Source organism: Protopterus annectens, chromosome 15.part0 (assembly GCF_019279795.1).
Source record: "Protopterus annectens isolate FY-2018-M chromosome 15.part0, PAN1.0, whole genome shotgun sequence".
NCBI lineage: Eukaryota > Metazoa > Chordata > Ceratodontiformes > Protopteridae > Protopterus > Protopterus annectens.
In genome coordinates, this window is record NC_056749.1 from 73,562,684 (window position 1) to 73,587,324 (window position 24,641).

The 24,641-nt window shown below is 36.5% G+C and overlaps 1 protein-coding gene across 1 annotated transcript in view; it reads right to left on the bottom strand.

Annotated features, from left to right (window-relative positions):
• Positions 1–24,641, bottom strand: part of XPNPEP2 (X-prolyl aminopeptidase 2) — a 983,740-nt gene that overhangs the window by 743,882 nt on the left and 215,217 nt on the right. Inside the window, exon 4 of the mRNA XM_044057066.1 lies at positions 3,493–3,556. Within this exon, the coding sequence (XP_043913001.1) occupies positions 3,493–3,556 (64 nt within the window). The remainder of the gene's footprint in view (positions 1–3,492; positions 3,557–24,641) is intronic.

A 24,641-nucleotide genomic window follows, 5' to 3' on the forward strand; every position in this document is an offset into this window, starting at 1 on the left:
TCAAGGGTGATTAGCTTATGGTCAGACCTGACCAACGAGGGGGTAACCACTGGTGTGGAACATCAATCTCCCATGTTGGTAATGACCAGGTCTAGGATATTTGAGCCCCTGGTGGGAATATGGATTAGTTGGTCCAGGGCATTGGAATTTATGAATTCCAAGAACCGTTGGGCAAAGGTGTTGGTACCAAAGTAGTTTTCGCAGTTAATGTCAGGGTAGTTGAAATCACCCAGTATTAGGGTGTTTGGTTGTATCTTAATATTATCTAGTATATTTAGAAAGGTGTAGTGAGAATTTTGGGATATGGTGGTAGATCTGTATCAAGCTACAATTTGGATTGCAGTCTTACCTAGTGTTAGTTGCACCTATAGAATTTCAGATGCATTGTGTTGGGCAGCCAGCCTGGAAGTGTGAATATCCTTGGTGAATATGGACACTCCTCTGCCTTTATTGCTTCGGCCCTGGTTTGGTAACCAAAAAGTGTGGTAAGAGTTGCAGACTGGTACTGTAGGTGTGCTCGCTGGAGCCTTGAACCCAGTCTCAGTTACTGCACTGATATCAATGTTCTCCATTTTTAGGAGTGCCTCGAGAGAGTGCATATTGAGGTTTAGACTTCTAGCATCGAGTAGCATTACCGTCAGCTTTTGCATGCTTATATCTGCTACAGTGGTGGTTTTGTCCTTTGAGCCTTGCCTAAAAAAGGCACTATAGGGGTGGCAAGAGCCTTAGCCAGTAACCTGAATCCCAGGGGTGACAGGTACAGACCATTTCTGGCAAAGCATTGTGGTTTGTCGATCATGTCATCCCAGGCAGATAGATACTGGATCCCCTTTGAATGACACCAGAAACTTAGCCAATTGTTGAAGTCAATCATTTTGTCCTTATACTGTGCATCATTCTGGGTGAAGGCAGGATACTGCTCAGGGCTAGGGTCATACCTGCCTGGGCCACATGATCCAAGAGCTCTTCTGTGTCTCTTTTCATGTAGTCCAGGGAGGTACTTCTAAAGTCATTCACTCCAACATGGACAGTGACAGAATCGTATTTGTACTTGTTGTGGAATGACTTGAGTGCATGTGTTATGTGGCGGATCCTGGCACCCGACAGGCAGCTGACAGTAATTTTCTCCTTGTTCAGCCTGGTGAGTGGGACATCAGTGTGCCTGACTATAGAGTCACCTATGACTAAAGTGTTGAGTTCATTGTCTTGCCTTTGGGGCTGTTGTTTAGTGGCACACTAGTGTTTTGAGATATGTGTCACATTGGTTGCGATTGGTGTTTGTTTGCATTTCAGCTTCGGAGGTCTTTGTTTCTTGGGCAGGTTAATGTTAAGGGCCTCCACATAAGTGAGTTTAGAGTTACTATATGTAGATGTTGGTGGTATGAGTTTTGAAGGGCTATGTGTTGCTTGAGGTGTAGTGCAGGTCTTAACCTTCTCCTCTTGACTGTCTAGCACAATCTTGGCTGGAGATAACTTTGCTTCCAGTTTGGCCATGTAAGTGCATCTCTCGCAGGTTGTAGTGTTGGGTGGTAGGATGAGAGGATTTTCTGTGTACATGGGGCATTTGTTGCATTGCCCCAGTATGCCCAGATTCACCAGATGGACAGGAGAAATCACCGGAAGTTGACCCTTGGGCATGCCTGGTTCGGTGTTTCTTTTGTAAAGTACAACAGCTGTTTTCCCTTATCTTAGCAAGGTACTTTGCAATTATAGGCTGTTTAGTGCCTATGATTAATTTTTCCTTATTAACAAGGAGATTTGAGTGCTTGTATCAGTTTAAGATTTCCTAGTGCTTTCCAGCAGGTTTTAGAGCAAGTGCTAGTCACAGGGATTCAGATTTTAGTGCTACTATTGAGAAACCAGCTAGTTCTAAGGGAAAATTTGAAGACCAGACTTTCTGGCACCAGGAATAGTTTAAGGTGCTACACTAATAAGGTAATAAAAGAGCAGAGAACTAACAGATCTAAGGGAAAAAATTGGAGAGCACTGCTCAGAAGCTTACAAAAAATCCTAGATATAGCTAATCTGTATCTGGGCTACACTAGATCAAGGTAAGGTAGGAAACAGTTTTTTTTTTTTTTTTAGTAGAAAGTGAACAGGCAGAACATAATGGGATAATTCAATATGCAGAAGCTAAAGGGGTGGGCCTTTGCTAAGTTCTCACTATTAACAGTAGAATGAGCAGATGTAATGTGACTGGGGGGAGTGTCCAGTATCAACTTTATACCAGAGGCAGGAAACTCAAAGCCACCAAGACAGAAGACCACCACAAGAACAGGGTAGGTGCATGGGAAAAAGCAGTTGTACAGATTACAGAGATATTAAATCAAAAGTGCAGACAAAAAATGAGAATAAACTCTTATCTTTTCTGAATATCACAGCAGGCAGTAAGTCAGTCACTCAGCACAGCTCGAGTAACAGGTATATCTGATTTAAAGCACAGAAAGCAGAAACAGACCTATTATCCAGACAATACAGTTGCAGGAATGCCCTGCCCAGATGAAACCAGTTCTGTTCATTTTCTCTCACTAAGTAAGCAGATAGGCCTCTAGACAAAAGATTTCACTACAAATAGAGGTCAACACTTACTGATATTAGCTCTATCGCACAACAAAAAGGACAGTAAAAAGCAGTTGTTTAGTAGCTTTGGCCATCATATGATTTTAGAAAAAGGTGTATTTAAGTAGTCATTTTTATCAAAACTGCATCTGATGAAGTTTATAATTTAAAATGAAAGCACTTATTTATTGTGTACCTTTGTGTTATTAAAGTATTGACTGGCGCATATTCCTGTGACAGCATTTCCATATTTTAGGATTTCTCGTTCAATGCCGCATTTGTGGTTTGGATTCTTAGATTACAGAGAATAAAAAAATAACTGATGTTGCATATAGCACTCACTTATTTAGACAGTGCAGTAACTCAGCAGAGCCACACTGTAAGTACTGATTTCATGTTTTATAAATATCAGTGCATTTTTTTCTATTTGTTCATTTGACTGTCAGAGTATGCACTCCAAAGACATTTTAAACTAATTCAAACAATGAACCCTGACCCCTGAATTAAATAAGTGTTTCTTAATGCTGCCAAAGTACTACTCTAAAGAAACCCACCTAAACTGGGGGGGGGTTATGAAAATCATACTTGTAGTAACTGAAGATCAGGATCAAACCCTAGTCCCTGCATCTTAGAAGCACTGACACTAACCATTGTGTTACCTTTAAATGTTAACCTTGAATGTGGATTCAGGATTTGATAAGCATGGCCAAGACAACACACAATGAAGATAAACGTTTGAGATGAGAAGGAACCACATCTTGACAATAAATCTTGAACAAAAGTCTAAAAGATGGGCTGGGTGACCCTGGAAAAAAAGAAAATGATTTTGGGAGTACATGGACTCGCCTTGAAGATTGAAACCTGAATTAAATAAGTGTTTCTTAATGCTACCAATGATACGTTATCTACTGTCCTAAAAAATCAGAATCATACCTGCTGACCCTGTGAAGCCAGTCATAAAGGTCAACCTGGCATCTCGCTCAGCGATATATGCAGTCTAGACAATGAAAGAGGGAAAAAAGAATGTGTAAGTGGCAAATGTTACCTTGCAGTAGAAATACAGCCCAGCAGTACTACAGAAGAAATAATTAGCTATCCATAATAAACAAGACATTCTTTAATAATTAAGGGCATGATAGTACTTTGTTGTGTACGTGGACTAAATGACTGTCATAGATCAAAGGTAAAACACAGCATTCCAGTTTTCTTCCCTTGTTCCTTGAATATACTCATTTGCAAAAAAAATGGCAGGATAGATGTATAAATTCAGTCTAAAGACAAACAAAATTAAAAAAAGAAAATATAAGAAAGAAGCATATTATGTTTTCATTTAAATGGCTAATATTATATACTGACTATAACCCATACAAAAATGAAATGACTATAACCAATACAGAAATGTAAGGAAAAATTATTCGTTCATTCATTTTTCAGTGATCCACTTTATCCATTTCAGGGTTGTGGGAAAATGTATCCTTTACCAGTAGATGCAAGGAAAAGGGTCTATATTACATTATCGAAGTTTCAGAACTTCGAACACCATATGGTCGACACCATATGATCGAAGTACTGAAACTTCAAACATGTAAAAAAAATATAAAAAAAAAAGTAACTGCTGTCAGCAGGGGGGCAAGCCCCCCCTGCACCCCCCACACCACCCGCTACTTAAATATACCAACTCCGAGATCGCACTTTAATAGAGTTAGGTGCAGGAAGGGGAAGATTTCCCTTTCCTATGCTGTAGCACAATCTCGGAGTTGGTATATTTTAAGTAGCGGGGGGTGCAGGCGACTTGCCCCCCTGCTTACAGCAGTTACTTTTTTTTGTTTGTTTTTTATTTTTTTTTTTACATTTTTGAAGTTTCACTACTTCAATCATATGGTGTCGACCATATGGTGTTTGAAGTTCTGAAAGTTCGATAATGTGATATAGACCCCCAAGGAAAATAAACCAGTCCAAAATGGAGAGCTAACTCATACAAAATGTTGCACTCACTCAAGTTCAGTAATCACACCTATGTGCAATTTGAAGGATCAGAAATCCACCATATATATGCCATCAAGATGTGTGAGGAAACCAAAACACCCAACAAAAGCCTGTGCAGACACTGGGGGGTATATGCAGACCCCACAATGGCAACCCAGCCAGGAAACAAACCCAAGAACCAAGTACCATCAGACATGAATACTCGCTGCTATAGGAGAATACTTTTCTGAAAAAACATGTGCCTAAATTACTTTTGGACTTGCTTCTATGCTGTAACAATGCAAATAAATAATAGATAGCTTCATCAGACAGGCTAAAACTGAATGTAATTTTTTAAAATATCTTTATTAAATCATTGCATTTTCATCACTAATGTATGTGTATGTTTACTATCAAAAAAATTGAAAATTAAAACAAAAGCAGTACTTAAAACCAAAATAATACACCAAAAATTATAATTGCCGACGACGTGGAATGCCGAAAAATGTACGGAAATGTCGAAAATATCGAATGCGACATTTTTCGGCAATATCCAGTAATCCCATCCAATTCGTAAAATCCAACCACACTAGAAGAGTATAGCAATAAATTAAAGCTATAATTCAAAGAAAGGTGTAAAAACATATATTTAAAGCAAGAGTGTAGTAAATCTGTTCAATCCACGTCCCAGTAAGTGCTGCTGTAACAAAAGTCCCATATACATAATGTACCAAACTATCAACACATGCTAGACATCAAGGTTTACATTACAATATCTCCAGCCAAAGTGGTTAAAATGAGCAGTGATGTGCCATTAGCTGCACAAACCCCAGAGGTGTAAATTTATCACATTTAGCTAATAAATGGTGAATCATATGTTCCTTATCTGTAAGTCTACGTTTCTTGGGTGAGGAAGGAACGCAGCATAACAACTTCTGTTTAAGGTCTTCCAAATGATTCTGTTCTAGGCATATAGCATGTAACACATCAGTGATATACAAGTCCTTCTTCCCTAGTAAACTCCTTAATCTATGATGCCAGTCTTCCACTGCATTCTGGCTCCTTGGGTAGTCCATAGTGCAGGTATCTGACTGATTCTAGAATGACACTTCAAACAGAGGTTCTCTCAGAGGTACTACCATGCATGCCATACCATCTAGGATGGCCTAAATTGTAATTATTCCTGACAAAATCAGATAAGGCTGTACCTCTGTCACCCAAAGCCTCTTCAATGGATGTTAATGTTTCCAATACGTGTTTGCTATGTATGAATGCCAAAGCAGGAATCTGTTTACAGAGTAGGGCAAACTGTGTGTCAGTACCATACACTTGAGTCAAATTAAGCTTCTGTATTTGCCTTCACAGACTCTGGCACAGGTGAAACCAGCAACCTTCTGCTGTACTATTAGGAAGGTGCTTCACTAGGCTATTCACTGCCCCTTTTTCAAAATCACTTAAAACCATTTTGGGCCTTAATTGCTGTTGAAATTCCTCACATATAGACAGCAGTGTTGCCCAAAACTGGTCATAACACTCTTCACATTTTGAAGAGAGTATACCATACGCAACGAGCACAATGGTATTGTGTCCAGGGCCTTCCAAACTACAATGTACAGAGTACACCTGCTTACATTCTTGAGTGCTAATGGGGAAAGTCCCATCCACCAAAATAAATTCTGAATTACATAGCACACTCAGATTAATTTCTGTTGTCATAATAACAACATTATTTGTATGACTCTTTAAGGCGCTATGTTTAATAATGAACTGCCCCTGCTTCAAAGGCACCATTCCTGGGCTGAAATCCTTCAAACTAGCAGAGTCCACTCTAGGATGTGTACTGTTCCTACAACTCAGCCTACAGACACATTGTTTTAGTGCATCGGTATTGGTCATGGTAGTGACATCAGTGGACGTGCTTGCTAGAACTTCAGACGCAATTCTACATGGGTGCTCTAATGTCTGCTAAGCTCTTCTTTTAATTTTCTCACGGACCTTCATTTGTTCTACTCTCACAACATCAGGGGCATGGAAATGTGCTGTACTTTTCAGTAATTTCTCTCCACTATCTCCTTTTTCAATTATGCACTGGCCCTTACACTTTTGCTTAGATTTCTATGTACAACACCAATAATTCTTCACTAATGTTTTTTTCTCCAGATAGTACTGGTAACCATCTATGCATAGTATTGACCATCCCTTTTGCGACATTACCGTGCCATAACTAGTGCCAATTACTCCTGGATAACTCAATGCATGCTGATCAGCCATCTTATGACAGCACACCTATAAGTTAATCACAATTTCAAGATTACAAAGTTCTGTATGCACTACATGAGGATAAGTACAACCTTCCTATAGTGTTAACATGCTCTTATAGCACTACATGCATAAAGGAAACAATTCTGTCCAAGTAAGCACCCAAATAAGAGATAGAACGCTGAGGAACGATGTAGGTGAACCAGAAAAGAAATTTATTAACGCTGTCAATACAAATCTGCATTTTCGTATATCCCACTTCATCAGATAAAATGCAAATAATGCAAATGCTGTTTAAATAGCATGACGAACATCAAAAAACTGATCTCAATGGATATCCAACATTTAAAATTTAAAACGGTAGTAACATTTAAAACATATCAAGAATATAGATGTAAATTAATAAAACATCTATAATAATACCCTAGATTCTTCTATCAGAACAGTATAAATATATATAAAACTCTTCTAATAATGAAAAATATATAAATAAAAATATATTATAGAATATATTGTATTAAAAATACTCTTTTTTTTTTTTTTCCAATAATTCTTTTATTTTCCATAATATGAAACAATGCATACAGCAAGAATGAAAAACATTGTAGTAATGAACATTAAAATGAAGCGTTGAATAGTTACAGAATATAATAAGTACCCAAACAATTTAACATTGATATAAGTGAGAGAGAGGATAAAACATAAGGAAAGCATTGTCAACGGTTTAACCAAACAAACTATTATATACACTATTTACAACATAATGTGCTACACTTCCACTACATTAATAATGCATGAAGTAATAAAAACAAAGAAAAAGGAAATAATATTAATAGAATTAACAGTGGTTCTCCATAAGTTAACATGGATAAGAATATATGTTGCACTAAATGTACTAATGGGGGGTTATTCACTAAGAACTAAATCTAAAAGTTTCTTCCATAATTTACTAAAATAAACTCTTTTTTTAGGACCCTTTATAATGAATTTATGAGCTGAAATGTGTTTGTAAGCCATTTCTTTGAATTTTCCCCAACTAAGTTTGGTGCGATCCAACCAATTGTTAGTGATGTATAGCTTAATAAGTGAACAGAGAATAATTAAAATGTGGAGTTGCACTTTAGATACTTTGGATGTAGGAATGTGGAGAATGGCTGTTTCCCACGAGAGAGTGGAAGTGTAATAACCCATTTTTTCCAGGCGAACTTTCAGAGAACACCAGAGTTTGTAAGAATGCTTACAATACCACATAATGTGTAGCAAGTCCGCTCTCGGATAAGAACAACAGGTGCAAGAGGAAGATGAGTTGGTGTTAAATTTATTAAGAATTACAGGAGTATAATAAGCGTTATTGTTTAGCATCAGTTGTGTATATAGGAGCTTCTTGAAAAGGGAGAGCTCTGAAGTATATTTTATAGATGAGAGTTTTTGATCCTCTGTAATGGTAGGTCCAACGGTATTCCAGTAGTTGGAGAAGAGACAATTTGAATCGTAAATCATGTTAATCAATAGCTTGTAAGAGGATGATATTGTTTTTTTAGTGCTCGAGATTGCAGAAATAACTTCAACTAGTTTGTTTATTTCCTGAGTATTGGGAGAAAGGTTGAAAGGTTGTGCCAGTATAATTTCTCTTAGTTGTCGAAGAATAACTGTGTATTTCTTATTAGTTCCTAAGATTAACCGTAACTCGGGCATAGTTTTAGACCTATATTTGAGAATGTCCCATACATTGAGATCCTTGATAAGAGGGAATTTAGTAAGGTCAAGCATTACATTATTGATTTTAAGGTTTGGATTATGATGCAGAGGTTGGAGAAGAGGTAGAACCTTTTCCAGTTTGATATCTTTAATAAGGTTTTGGAAAAGCCTGATTTTATGTTTCAGGGATTGAGCTATATTACAGTTGTTCATAGAAATAGTGGATAGAAAAGGAATAGCCTGGGGGTTAATTTTGTTAGTTATAATATGTTGATACCAAATTCTAACCCAGGCTGGAGAGTGCGTTTGCATTTTGATGCTGAAATTTGAGATAGACCAAACCCTAATTGAGCAGATAATCTTGTAGTACAGTTGGAAGTTTGGAAGGCTTAGCCCCCCTTTTTCCTTAGGGTAAGTTAATTTGGGGTAAGCGATCCTAACTGATTTAGGGAACCAAATGAATCCAGCTAGTTCTTTGTTGATTTTGGAGAAAAACCTATTATAAACTAACACATCCAAAGCATTGAGTTGAAATAGGAGTCTAGGTAGGATATTCATTTTCACAATTGCTGCTTTGGACAGGAAAGCTAGATTCATAAGTTTCCATCTTTGTAAATCTTGCTGTATAGTAGACCATGTTTTAAGTAAATTATTTTGAAGCACAGAGGCTTGATTATGTACAAAATGGATACCTAAATATTTAAGGCTATAAGTTATTCGGAAAGAGGACTCAGGGAAATAAAAAGATTTATGGGAATTGGGGTTTATTGGGAATATATGAGATTTTTTGTTGTTAATTTGGTAATCTGATGCGATAGAGAAGTTCCTTATGGCATCCAGAATTTTGGGTAAGTCTGAATTGGGTGACTGAAAATATAAATTGAGATCATCAGCAAAAGCTGATAGTGCAACCTGTGTATTTAGGATTTTAGGTATATTGTGATAGGTATTCTGGGTGATATAAAGAAAGAAAGGCTCGATAAAAATGTTAAAAAGGAAGGGTGAAAGTGGGCACCCCTGCCTTGTTCCATTAGTGATCAAAATTGGCTCAGATCTCTGTTTATTTATGTAAAGGTAGGTTTGAGAATTTGTATAAAGTATTCTAATCATATCCGAAAAGGATTTAGGTACATTGAAACGGGACAAGGTAGCAAACAGAAATTCCCAGTTTACTCTGTCGAAAGCCTTGGAGGCATCCAAAGTTAAGGCGTATACTGGGTTTCTTCCTTTTTTGGTAAATTGTATTAGGGAATCCAAGGTTAACGTATTGTCCCACGTGTGCCTGTTACTCATAAAACCAGCTTGGTCAGGGGAGATTAAGGACAGAAGAATCTTTTTTAATCTATTTGCTAATATAGCAGCAAAAATCTTAATGTCAACATTTATTAACGAGATTGGTCTGTAATTGTGTGGATCTGCTTTGTCTTGTTTATTTTTTAATAGTAAAATAGTTTTCGAATTATTCCAATGTATATCAGTAATACCCTCTTTAATAATATAGTTAAAGACTTTCAATAGTATGGGGGAGATTTTTGGGCAGAAAGCTTTGAAGAAGTTAGTAGTAAAGCCGTCAGGGCCCGGGGCTTTGCCTATTTTTAGATTTTTTATGATGTCCTGGACTTCTTGAATGTCGAACGGGGCAGATAAGAGGGAGATTTGATTAGTTTTAAGAGAGGGGAATTTAATGGAATTAAGAAAAGACTCCATCTGAGGCTTTAGAGTATTACATTTATTGCTACTATAGATATCTGAAAAAAGTTCGAAAAACAAGTGTATTATTTCAGGATCTGATTTGTAAATTTTCCCTTGGTATTGAAGGGTAGATATTCTAGGAGCACCATTATTATTTTTTAATATTCTTGCTAAGGTTCTTGAGGGCATTTGTGCCCATTCAGAATATGTTGCAATAAATTTTTGTTCCTGTAAGGAATAATTCTGTGAATGAAGTTCAAATAAATCTTTGCGCGTTGCATTGATCAGTTCTACAGTTTGTGAGTCAGGGGATAATCTCTGACTTTTTTCCAGAGAGGAGAGTTTTAAGGATAGAGTATTTTCTTTTTTAATGTTGAGCTTTTTAAGAAAAGAAGCTTGGCTGATCAGAAAACCCCTCATTTCAGCCTTGCAAGCCGCCCAATGTATGTCTGGAGGAATTTGGGACTCTGTGATATTAATACCAAGATCCAGTAACATGTTATTAATTTTTTTAATTATACCTTTATTATTTAGTAAATTATTGTTAAGGGTCCAGTTAGCAAAGGTAAAATCAGGAGTAGTGAACCTAATTTTGAGAGAGATTTTGGCATGATCAGAGAAGCATCTGGGCTCAATATTAAAAGTATTTTTAAATTTGGATAAGGGGTCTGAGATTAAAAGGAAGTCAAGACGTGACCAAGATTTGTGACAGTTGGAGTAGAAAGTATATAGATTTTCCTTGGTCGAAATATTACTAAAGGTAATAGTGTCTATAAGATTAAAATCAGATATAAGCTCCTCTAATGCTATGGAGGCTTGGAAGTTGTAAGAGGAGGATTTGCTGGTGCAATCTAGGCTGGGATCTATAACCGCATTCCAGTCCCCACCTACTATGAATAGGTAATTTGGAAATGAGTTCAGTATATTATAAATTTCTAAAATAAAAGTTTGTTGTTGCGAGCACGGACCATAAAGATTCAAGAACATAATTGGTTTAGAGGAGTCTGGAAGAGTAGATGTAAAGTAACACCATCTGCCGTTTGTATCAGATTTATATTCATTGATAGCTTCCTGGAATTGTTTCTTAATTATGATGGCCACACCCTTCGAATTTGTGCTATCTCCAGCACTTATTATAGACCTAATCCATTTTCTATTTTTTACGTTCTCCCACTCAACATTAGATAAGTGTGTTTCCTGTAGAAAACATACGCTAGCCTGAGATTTAAAAACAAGGTGTAATAGTAATTTTCTTTTGGCAGTATTTTGCAAGCCATTAATATTCCAAGAGTCAATGGACCAGCTCATGAATGTTAATACCAAACAAGGTATAGGCACATGATATAATTAGGATATTTAAAATAATGTATGAATAAATTAATTGTGTATTGAGAAGAGTTTGCCTTAGGTTTGCAATAGGGAAAATGGGAAATGGAAAACCACGTCTGCTCTGTAACAGCAAAACATTTGAATGTAGAGGAGAAAGCGCATAATACTTCTTCTGACATAACCCGGTGCCTACCCACCCGAACCCCTTAGGTGAAGAAGTATATAGACAAACCAAAAAAAAATTTAACAATTCTATACATATATACAAAGAAAATCTCATCCAAAAGATTATCAAACCAGATCTCACTTCGGTGCACATAAAGCCTCCGTGTGTAGATAATACACCAACTATTATGTACAGTAACCATGACCTAATGTACATAAACACATATTTGTAAGCCTGAACATTTAAACGCAATGTATATAAAAAGTGAAACTCTATGAATACCATACATAACATATTTGTTACTAGAATCAACACTTCTTATAGAGATGCAATCACAACCGGAATACTGTAACATTGGCACACCACTAAAGCCCTGTTAAACTTATCTTATAGAAGAGCGTGTTGCTAGAGATTATAACAATATAATAGAGGTTGTGACTAATTAGTTAAGGAGCTGCACAGTATAAATAATTGTGAAGCATATTGAACGAAAATATGTTTACACTGAACAGATTCTAATGATAACAAAACTATTTAGAAGCTAAAAGTCTTGTTGTGTAAATGTATCCCACCCTTCATCTGTGTTTACCTTTTGCTAGTTTTAAGCAATTCTGATTAATGTTTAAATGATCTTAGAAACCCCATTATAACTACTCTTAACCTGTTTGGTTGAATCTTTAACTTATTATAACCGTCTAATATCTAACTCTGTAACCAGCATGTCCCCACGAGTACTTTATACACATGTCTTTCTTTAATACCCAGTTCTATGTAAATAATTATATATCTGTAAGCTACAGCTATTTCAGTAGAACAGGAAGACACTATAGGTATATATGCAAAATCTCCCACCTATGTGTCTTTTGTAGTAAGTATCCAAAAATACAATATTACAAATAAACAAGTATTGCTATATTGAGAAATTCATTTAGTTACTTAACTTGTACTATCCAGCTGCAATTCAGACAAAAAAAAAATCACTTTCTGACATCTAGTATGTTGCTATGTGACTTGGAAATGTTTGGCGTTTATTAGTGCGTTTGATTATGCCTTTACACTGTATGCTTTATACATACTGGGGCAAAGGGTGTTAAACTGACCATCGAGGACTCTGCTTGTTGAAACTCAGAAGCCCTAACAGTGGGAACTGTTTCTGGACCAAAACCATGTATAGGGAATGCAAAAACAGTATGCAGGACCTTTTTTTAACGTACAGCGCTGCAAGCCCGACTGGTGGGGGAATGATCACACTAGCGTGCACAACAAAGAGTCCCAGCAAAGGATATCCCACTAGAAACCTCGCGACGAAGATACGTTCCTTGTTGACACGTGGATCTGCCTTAAAACGGAAAAAAGGCTGTTTTAAGTGATTTAAACAGTCCTGGACCTGCTAAACAACCTTTGTAGACGCTGGATTAGTAAGCGACTGTGTCACTGAAGCCTCCGGTGAGTAAATTACATTTAGTAGGAGTACATCTGCAGAAACGCTCGTGTTGGAAGTTTATGAGCTTATGCAAGTTCAGGAATCTTGTTAAATACTTTCTGGAAAGTCTCTCTTGCTTCATTTTGGGATGTTACAGTGTATTTAATATCATTTTGAAAAAAGATCAATGTACTTGGAAAACGCATTTGAAATCTGATGTTTCTTTTGATGAGGTCTGAGCAGAACGGAGCTAGTTTTTGTCTGTTCTCTTTAATGGAGATGGGTAAATCTTGTGAGAAGGTTAGTTTGTGCTTGTTCCACAGAAAGTTTTTATTTTTTTTGCTGCATATAAGATCTGTTGAGCAGTTTGGAAGTTAAGTAGTCTTGTGTATATTTGGCGAGGAGCTGAAGCATCTTGTCTTTTATGCAGCGCACGGTGTGCTCTCTCAATTATAATGTTTCTTCCATCTTCTGAGTGTAGAAGTGATTCAAATATTTGCTTTCTTATAGTAAGCAAGCCTTGGCTATCATAGCTTTCAGGGAGACCTCTTATTAATATATTATTACGTCTGCTCCTAGCTTCAAGATCTGTAAGTTTTGTCTGTAGATCTGATAGGGAGGCTGTTTTGGCACGTAGTTCTTCTGATAAGGACTGTAATTGGAACTCATTAGATTGTACTTTTTGTTCAAGTGTGTCTACCCTGTCCACAATTTGATTGATAGATTATCCTATGGTTGAAAGTTGCTCCGAGAAACTTTGTATAGCTGAGTGGATGGGCTGAAGGGCCTGTTTTAGTTCTTCCATGTGAAAGCCGGTATATTCTTTGTTGCTTGTGTCACTTTTGGTAGATTCAGTGTTTTGTTTATTTGTTCTCTGCCTTTTTGAAAGAACCTCTTTTTCAGGTGAGAAAATTGCTGATGATTTAGCTTTTATTGTTTGATTATCCATTATAATAGAGTCATTTGTTGTTTTTATCTGCTTAGGCATGAGGGATTGGAGGTATTACAAGCAGCAGTAGGCCTCCCTGGATCACTTGGGGAAGAAAAAAGAAAAAAAACACTGTGAAAGAGCCAGAAAAGATGAAGGTCTGTTTTGCGTTTTTCCCACTTCCAAAGTAATGCAAGTTCCGCAGATATGAAGGTAAAGCAGCTCTTTTTGAAGTAAGTATAATCCTAAGAAAAGTACTTGAGGTGATGAGCTCTGTGCATAAGCTGTTCACTAGTCGACCACCATTTTGGAATCTCAAAAATACTCTTACATATACAAATTCATATAGAAGGAAAATCTAAGTCAACATATGCCCTCTAGTGGTGCATGTTAAAATACCATAAATAATTATTATTACTACAGTTTAGCTGATCTCAGTTTTAAAGCTGGCGTAATAGACATTTCATTTAAACCGGGATTCCTGTTGGCCTCAAGTGTAATTTGCCAAAACAGTTCCCTGTATTCCAGTTTTGCCTCCCACATACCTCCCCTGATTTCCCTGGGAACCATTTCAAAAACAAAAAAGGAAAATATAGATTGTGGACAGGTCATCCTATGACGAAATAGTGCATTTCTGGGGTTCGCCTTATTAATCTCGTAATTATGTTCATAAATCCTAGTCCTAAGTTTCCATTCAGTTTTCCCTACGTAAAAAGAATTACAAACCTTGCATGTAGCCAGATAAACTAAACCTGAACTATTACAATTTGCGTGTATCTTGTTTGTAATATTCCTATTCCTACTGGGAATCTCTATAGAAGGAGCATTCACTATGTACGAGCATTGAGAACACGTTCCACACTTATAAGTGCCGTGTTTTAAACGGCAACTGGTGTTGTTTTTTCTACTTCCAAATTCAAACATGTTCTTAAAATTCAAATCTCATCTGTATATAAAGTATAAGGGCCCTAATACTTTGGGATCAATATCAGAAATTTGTTGAAATCTATTTCATTCCCTATTCACTATTCTTTTTATAATGTTAGAATCTCCATTATAATCAAGGATATATGTCTCTTTGGGGTCCTTTTCATCTTTTTTTAAGAATTGGTACATTAGTATGTCTCTTTGGGGTCCTTTTCATCTTTTTTAAGAATTGGTACATTAGTATTAGGAAGGTTAACTATGTCCTTACCTAAAATAGGTCCAAACCTACCCTTTCTACCATCAGAAACCTCTTTTTCTACCTGGCATATAAGGTCCATTGGATAACCTCTCCTTTTGAACATGTCACAAACCCTTTTACTTTCAAGTGTAAATTCTGTATCATTTGATGTCATCCGACTGATCCTAACCAGTTGACCCTTAATGAGATTTTTCTTCTGAAAATAAGGATGACCACTGTTGAAATGCAAATAAGAGTTGGAAAAGGTTTGTTTCCTAAATATTTTTGAACTAAAACTACCCATTTCCTTAGAAACACTGATATCCAAAAAGTTTGACTTCAAGTGGCGACAACAACGCTACACAAGGTGACAGTTTTAATGCTCTCGGACCAAACTTATTACATTTTAAAGATATTATTGATAGAAAGTATGATTTCATTAATCATGTTCCACCCGAATGCATTATTCACAATGTTCCCACTTATAAAGAGAATTTGGACCGTTTGTATGTTTTGATGGATAAATATAAGGGTTTTGAATGTGACAATGTTTATTTTAATGAATGTCTACAACATAAAATTGTTCCTAAGGGATTGAGAATCTGGAAATTTCCCAATAGGGTTCAACCTGGTTCTGATTTTCATACTAATCTCATTAAAATATTTGATAAATGTGGACTAGAAGTAGTCAGAACTATTAAGGAAGAGAATGAAAAGGAAAATACTTTTTTATTGAAGGAAATGGAAAAGTTGAACGACAATATTTTGAATGATTTATTGTTCACAGTGGAAGAAGAGAAAGCTAAATACCATGAAATCTTTATACAAATAGATAGGAAATGTACTATTAACATGACTAGAAAACATGGTAAAATACAAAGGGACTTAAGGGAATACAAAAAAGGTTTTGCCTATCCACCCCCCAAACCATTCAAAAGTTTTCCACTAAAGAAAAGGATAATCTACGAGACATGAATGTTATGCAAGGGGATAGATACAGGGATGTTGATTCTGAACAACATGTTGAACCACCAGAAAGACGGGGAATTCCCTTTAGATTACCCCCCCCCCTCCCAAGGAGGTCAGACAATACGAAAAAAGCCCCGGACATTTTACAATTACAATCACCCTCAATACCGATAGGAAATGAAACAGGGACCACGAATAATGGTGGAGAAGATTTTATTTCTGTGGTTGACAATGTTTACACCTACCAGGGATACAATATTTTTAATTACTGTCACATTTCTATCGATTCAGAGCATTTTAATTTATTTTCAAAAGGTTTCAAGTATGTGCCATACAGGAAAACGGACTTAGTAAAAAAACATTATAGATCTAAAACTGTTTATCAGAAAAAAAGAATTTAGCCTTAGTTTTTGGAAATACACATTCAGATTTTGTTTCAAATTCAGTTACAAAGAGAAAAGGAACCTTTAACCCTCCGTTACACCCTCAGTTGAAAAACCTGGAGACTATTTTAGAAAGGGAAATCAGAAAGGAGGTACAAAATCACAAAGTGAGTTCTAATTTAACATTAATAGAAAGACAATATCTGGACGAGTTAAAAACAGATTGTACCATCAGAATTATGCAACCAGATAAAGGGGGTGGCACAGTACTAATGGATAAAATTATTTATGAATCTAAAATGAAAGATGAGTTACAAAACACCCACAAATATTACTTAGCATCAGTTAATGAGGAGAATATAGCTAACTCAAAAATGCACATGTTATTGGATGATTTATTACTAGAAGGTTCTCTAGATTTGGATACACACAAGTTTTTGTACAACAAATTTCCTAGGGTGCCTTCAGTATTTGGAATTCCTAAGGTCCACAAAAATTCCAAGGACCTACCTTTAAGGTTGGTAGTTTCTTCCGAAGGGTCAATAACTTCCTTTATTTCTAATTTTTTGGATAATAAACTTAAAAAATTAGTGTACCAGGGCTCTGCAGTACTAAAAGATTCATCGGATCTATTAAGACTTTTAAAATGTGAATTAAGCCATGATTCATTAATGTTTATCATAATGGATGTTGTGGATCTATATGGTAGTATACCACATGAATTAGGTTTAAACTGGTTGGAAGAATACATGTTAAAATATGGAAAATTTTCTAATAAGGACTTCAACAATATTCTTGTGTTTATGGAAACAGTTTTAAACAATAATTTTATGTATTTTGAGGGCGAATTTTATAAACAGATTAAAGGAGTGGCAATGGGAGCAGGATACGCTCCTACATTTGCCAATATTGTACTTTCTTGGTGGGAAGATCAATACATTTTGAACAGCGAATTTAAAGGTTGTTGGACACTATATAAATGTTTCCTGGATGATATATGTATTTTATGGACTGATACAGAGCAAAAATGAATGGCATTTTTGAATTACATTAGGACTACTACACATTTCCTGGATTTCACATATAATATTGACCATGATACTTTAAACTTTTTTGATATCAGTGTTTCTAAGGAAATGGGTAGTTTTAGTTCAAAAATATTTAGGAAACAAACCTTTTCCAACTCTTATTTGCATTTCAACAGTGGTCATCCTTATTTTCAGAAGAAAAATCTCATTAAGGGTCAACTGGTTAGGATCAGTCAGATGACATCAAATGATACAGAATTTACAGTTGAAAGTAAAAGGGTTTGTGACATGTTCAAAAGGAGGGGTTATCCAATGGACCTTATATGCCAGGTAGAAAAAGAGGTTTCTGATGGTAGAAAGGGTAGGTTTGGACCTATTTTAGGTAAGGACATAGTTAACCTTCCTAATACTAATGTACCAATTCTTAAAAAAGATGAAAAGGACCCCAAAGAGACATATATCCTTGATTATAATGGGGATTCTAACATTATAAAAAGAATAGTGAATAGGGAATGGGATAGATTTCAACAAATTTCTGATATTGATCCCAAAGTATTAGGACCCTTATACTTTATATACAGACGAGATTTGAATTTTAAGAACATGTTTGAATTTGGAAGTAGAAAAAACAACACCAGTTGCCATTTAAAACACGGCACTTATAAGTGTGGAATGTGTTCTCAATGCTCGTACATAGTGAATGCTCCTTCTATAGAGATTCCCAGTAGGAATAGGAATATTACAAACAAGGTACACGCAAATTGTAATAGTTCAGGTTTAGTTTATCTGGCTACTTGCAAGGTTTGTAATTCATTTTATGTAGGGAAAACTGAACGGAAACTTAGGACTTGGATTTATGAACATAATTACGACATTAATAAGGCGAACCCTAGAAATGCACTATTTCATCATAGGATGACCTGTCCACAATCTATATTTTCCTTTTTTGTTCTTGAAATGGTTCCCAGGGAAATCAGGGGAGGTATGTGGGAGGCAAAACTGGAATACAGGGAACTGTTTTGGCAAATTACACTTGAGGCCAACAGGAATCCCGGTTTAAATGAAATGTTGTCGATTATGCCAGTTTTAAAACTGAGATCAGCTAAACTGTAGTAATAATAATTATTTATGGTATTTTAACATGCACCACTAGAGGGCATATGTTGACTTAGATTTTCCTTCTATATGAATTTGTATATGTTCATAGGTTCATAGGTTCATAGGTTCATACTAGGCTATCTGCCCAAGGGCATTTATAAGCCTAGCCCATAGTTATGTGGCTTTCGCCACCCCTTTAGTTTGAATAAAAACTATGCCTATCATTTTTCTGTGCCTCTGTCAAGCAGTGACACTGAAGTAATCCCTGGGGTATATCTGCGATCTCCCATCCATTGGTCAAGATTCCTCTTGAACAAGGCCAGCGAGGTGCTCTGCCTCACATGTACCGGGATTTTGTTCCACAGCATAGGGAGTCTCTGGGTGATGAATCTGTCCCTCCAGCACGTTCTATTTATAACCGTGTCAAGGTTTAAGTCTCCCGCCCTTGTGGTTCTGAGGGATCTAGATTTTTTGAGGTGAAGCATATTCATCAAATCTGGGTTTGACATGGCCTTATATGTCAGGCACAGGTCACCTCTGAGCAAGCGGTATGAGACTGAATAAAGCTGGATATAATATATAAATATGGATATAAATATGTAAGAGTATTTTTAATACAATATATTCTATAATATATTTTTATTTATATATTTTTCATTATTAGAAGAGTTTTATATATATTTATACTGTTCTGATAGAAGAACCTAGGGTATTATTATAGATGTTTTATTAATTTACATCTATATTCTTGATATGTTTTAAATGTTACTACCATTTTAAATTTTAAATGTTGGATATCCAATGAGATCAGTTTTTTGATGTTCGTCATGCTATTTAAACAGTATTTGCATTATTTGTATTTTATCTGATGAAGTGGGATATACAAAAATGCAGATTTGTATTGACAGCTTTAATAAATTTCTTTTCTGGTTCACCTACATCGTTCCTCAGCGTTCTATCTCTTATTTGGGTGCTTACTTGGACAGAATTGTTTTCTTGGTTCCGTGTTTGCCATATTGTGTTTTACTACATGCATAAAGGCCTTATATGTTATATACCGCTCACTAACATAGGTATGTGCTATCTGCACTTCAAAGACACCATGTAACCATCGCCAACCCCTTCTGCCACATCTCTTCCAGAGCTCACACTGCAAGACAACTATGCTATCACTTATACATGCAGACACTATCAGTAGTACGTTAGGGTCTATATCAGAACATCGAAGTATTACTACATCGAATGTTCTAATATTGAACCATTTCACTCCAAACACCATAACATCGAACACTCAGAACAGCAAATTTTTTCCCAGGGAAAAAATTTGCTGTTCCAACAAACATACACACAACACAAGCACACCAAAATTCATAATCCACACACATCACTTCACAAAACCCTACACTAAACCATACATACACTACTAGCTATCCACTTACCTTAACCCAACCCTAACCCTAAGTTCCGTAACTACTGCACACTTACCTTACCCACTCCCTAACCCTAAAGTCCCTATCGCACACTCACCTTACCCGCTCCCTAACCCTAAACTCCCTATTGCACACACACCTTACCCGCTCCCTAACCCTAAAGTCCTTATCGCACACTCACCTTTCCCGCTCCCTAACCCTAAGGTCCCTATCACACTCACCTTTGTTCACACACTTACCTTAACCTGGTTCGTAACCTTCGCTCCACAGTCGAGGAAGTAGTGAAGCTGCAGAAATGGCCCACCGAATACTTTCCCTAGGAAAGTATTCAATATTCTGCAGCTTCGCTATTTTCAGCGTTCGATGCAAAGGGTACGATATTAGAACATTTGATGTAGTAATACTTCAATGTTCTAATATAGACCCGTACGTTACATATGCAGTTGCATTCACACAACAGGACATAATAAACATTTTAACTGTTGCAACAATATTGCCACTTAAAGCACTATCGACTCATTTTGCAGGTTCTATGGCGACAGCTAAATATAGCAGTCATATCATCCAAACATGGTATTATTTATAGTAGGCATATATTGACAGTAACTGTATTTGTGTCTGGTAGGATTCAACTGCTACTCTAGGCACATACCGAACTACAGATTTATAAGGTATTGGGATGTGGGACATATGCCATAATGACGCTTGCTCTACAACAGACCATAGCCATTAACTTAAATTGCATTTATAGTTGCAACAATAGCATACTACAATTACTTCATCAAAACCATATAGAGATTATTATAGATGGCTCTACAGTTAAATGTACAGTTGACGTGTCAGGCTACAGTTGTAGTATACCTTTACTGTCCTGTCCTGTTTTAATACGCCTGTGACACCAGCATTATATACTTACCCTTCCTAGGTATTCCTTACTGTCCAATATGCTGCCTCCGAATGATGTCTGTCATGCGACTACATCATAGCGTCAGACAAGGACGTGACGCAGCTGTGTTGTCATCTTAGAACACCAGATTCCTTTATGCAAAGATCATACGTGTGCCAGGAAGGTGTTTACAACATTATGAACGTCGAGATTATGACCTGACATCAACAAATGCATTCAGAATGGTGTACTTTGAACATATCATAGTCATGAAAGTGACCGACGACATTTTAATAGTAAACCGTATGTGTATATATTAACAGAAAAGGAAACAAAGCATAACACGTTTCTGTTGGCAATGTCATAGTAATACGATTCTAATCATATTGCTCATCTGTCACTGTTTAAAATACAAAACAGTCTGTCCCAACACAAACTAATATGACTTCTAAACAGCTAACTATACATCGCTGCTTATACTTTTAATATGCAGCACTACAGCATGTGATCATTTTTGCAACTCCAGGAATAGTAGAACATTTTTGGATTCATGTGTGATTTAGTATTCTTTAAAACAATTACATTTTCACTCATTTTACGTGTTTTTTTCTCTCATAGTAAACATTGTACTGCATGTTTCTATAATACAGAAATGTTTGATCTCATTTGATATATGCACCAGTTAACACACAGGTTCTACGAGTATAATAATTATATTATTATTATTATATTATAATATAATAGAGTTGCATAATGTTAAGTAATGCTGAACAATACTTATTTTTCTTGTAGTTCTTTATAATAAGTCACTAAACTGTTTGATAGTTTAATGGCAAGAGGTAATCTCCATAACTACACCTTTAATGCATCAGACATTTGCACAGAAGTGTATGTAGTTAATCAAGGGATGACTTTGTAAGGGAAATGAACTTGAGAACTCTTTTCAGTTATGACTTACTCTACAGGAACATTGTTAAAGCCAAAAGTTCTATGCATAAAGAATTGTTTGGTGGTGGGAGGAGACTAAAGTACTACTTTAAAGAAGCCCACACGATTGGGGTGGTCATGAAAATCATAGAACTACTAAATGGAGATCAGGTTCAAATCCTAGATGCTGCATCTGAAAAGCACTAACATTAAACACTGTGGTACCTTTAAATGTTGATCACTGAATGTGGATTCAGGATATGGTAAAGGTTGCATAGACAATACTCAATGAAGATACATTTGTGAGATAAGAAAAAAGCATCTCTTGACAATAAATCACAAAATAAGAGTTTGGGAGATGGGTTGAGTGACCCTGAAAAAAAAGAAAATTATTTCAGGGGATAAAGAGAGTGACCTTGAGCAATGAACACTGAACCTAGATTAAATAAGTGAGAGGGGAAAGCTTTTGAAATTGGTGAAAGGGAAACATGGAGAATGCAGTTGTTTATGGTGTAAGGTCCCACATGTGACACTGTACTGACATTTAGTAAAAATATTAAAGTTTACTAAAGCTTTCAAGAAATTTTCACTAGGATAAATCCATACTCATAACATAGATAGTTATGTGAAGACTAAATGTTTAAAGCACTTACCTTGAAGGAATTTAGCACAAAATAATGTTGTGTAATTCCATCTTAAGTGGTAATTCATTTGTTGTCACAACTTTGAAATGATGTTCCCTTGTCCAAAATCATCTTTCAGAAATGTGCTAGGACAGTACAGTCGTTCATGAGGTGAGGTATTACTACTGAAATTTTACAAATTTGGAGCAGAAATGATTTTAAATTTCAGTAAACTTATGAGGATAGGTTCATCAGATAAAACACTGACATGGGAGCCCTATTCATTGTGGCCTGATACTTGTTCGATGCTCAGCACATCACACATAAAAGATCTCCAGCATTTTGTCATGGCCAACACACACAAAATAGAACAAGAAATGAGTGCTATGTTCTTTCCCCCTTTTTTCTCCTCTTCTATGAGTTTGTGTGATCCCAGGGTTGGTACATCTCTATAATCTGGGGGTGGGGTGAGGATGGACCTTGCCCTGATGTTTGGGGTACAGCAGGCTTGTCCCTTCCTGCAATTTTTTTGTATGCATTTTACAACCTTGGAAGTTTCACTTTTATGACTGACAATCTCCCAGGGATTTAGATGTTTTTCATTAGAATAATTGTTTGTCAGTTCTTCCCTGGTATCTAAAGAAGTTAACATTCTGTTCTTGCTTGTGAACTGGTTTCCAGCCCTATCTCTACCTGCTAATTTTTCTTACATTTGCTCTCTGCTACCACTTACCTTCACGACCACTATTACCTATCCTCCTAGACCTACTCCTTCTCTACTAAGGTACCCAGTAGTTAACTGCTTACTGTTAGGTTTTTGCTGACTTCTCGCTTACCTGTCTGTACCCGCTCCATTCATCCTACGGGCTCACTCTGCTCCCCTACCCTGCCCCCAATTCCCACCCACCCCCAGTGCTCCTACATTTATTCCTCTAAAGACACCCCCCCATTACACCTACTCCAATCATACTAATCACATCATTACCACTCCCACCCCCATTTCTCACAACACACCCACTGATACCTTGCCTCTCATCCCTCCTTCATATAATTCCCCACCTACTAACACACTCCTAACCTGATTATAAAACCTACCTCCCAATTTCTCCCACCTCACAAACCAACATAATGTCTATATTTATCATCCCATACCAATTACAACTATGTATCTTGGTCTCACTCTTACTTCCTCTAACCAGTACCTATCTCTTAACCTCCTATGAACAACCACTTTACTCTACCCTTCTCTTCCCCTCCAATACACTTCTACACCAACATTAGCTAACTCTCCTAACTTCTTTGCAAACCCAGCTACCTACTAGCCAGATATCACAGACTAGTACACATTAAGTACTCCAACCTAAAAACTAGAAAATTATTTGAGTATTATTACAAGTCTCTTCAGCCTAAACACCTTACACTCCTACACTCCCTACTAGACAGTGATATTCATCCCAACCCTGGCCCTAACGCTACCCTTACCACTGCAAACTGCAATCAATACAAATCTAGTACCCTACCACCTACCAAACCTTCCAACTCACTCTCTATACACGTCTTAATATACGCAGTATTTGCAACAAAATTGCTCAGGTTTATGCCCTCCTAGTTGCCCACCTATTTGATATCCTATGTTTATTTGAAACATGGCTAAAACCTACCATTAAAGACAATGAAATCACCCCACCTGGTTACAATGTTATTAGACTAGACCGCACAGCCAAAAAGGGAGGATGGGTAGCAATGCTCTATAAAGCAGAGCTACAAGTTAGCACTATTAATCTTAACTCACCTTTGGGCAATAATGCTGAAATAATTATCTCCAAATTTCAAGTAAACACACGTAAAGCCATAAATATCATTTATATATATATATTCCCCCAGGATATAACATTAGTGCACTTGAGTATATCCTTAACTGGCTTTCTATTAATCTCCCACAAGAAACCATAGTCCTAGGAGACTTTAATATTGATTGGAATTCCTGTAGTAATACAAACCCCACCACCCATATTAACCTTTATGGCTTCTCACAAACTAACTCCCCTACCAGAACAAATAGACTCAATAACAAAGAAAGTTCCTTGGACTGGATACTTACTAATAGTCCTCA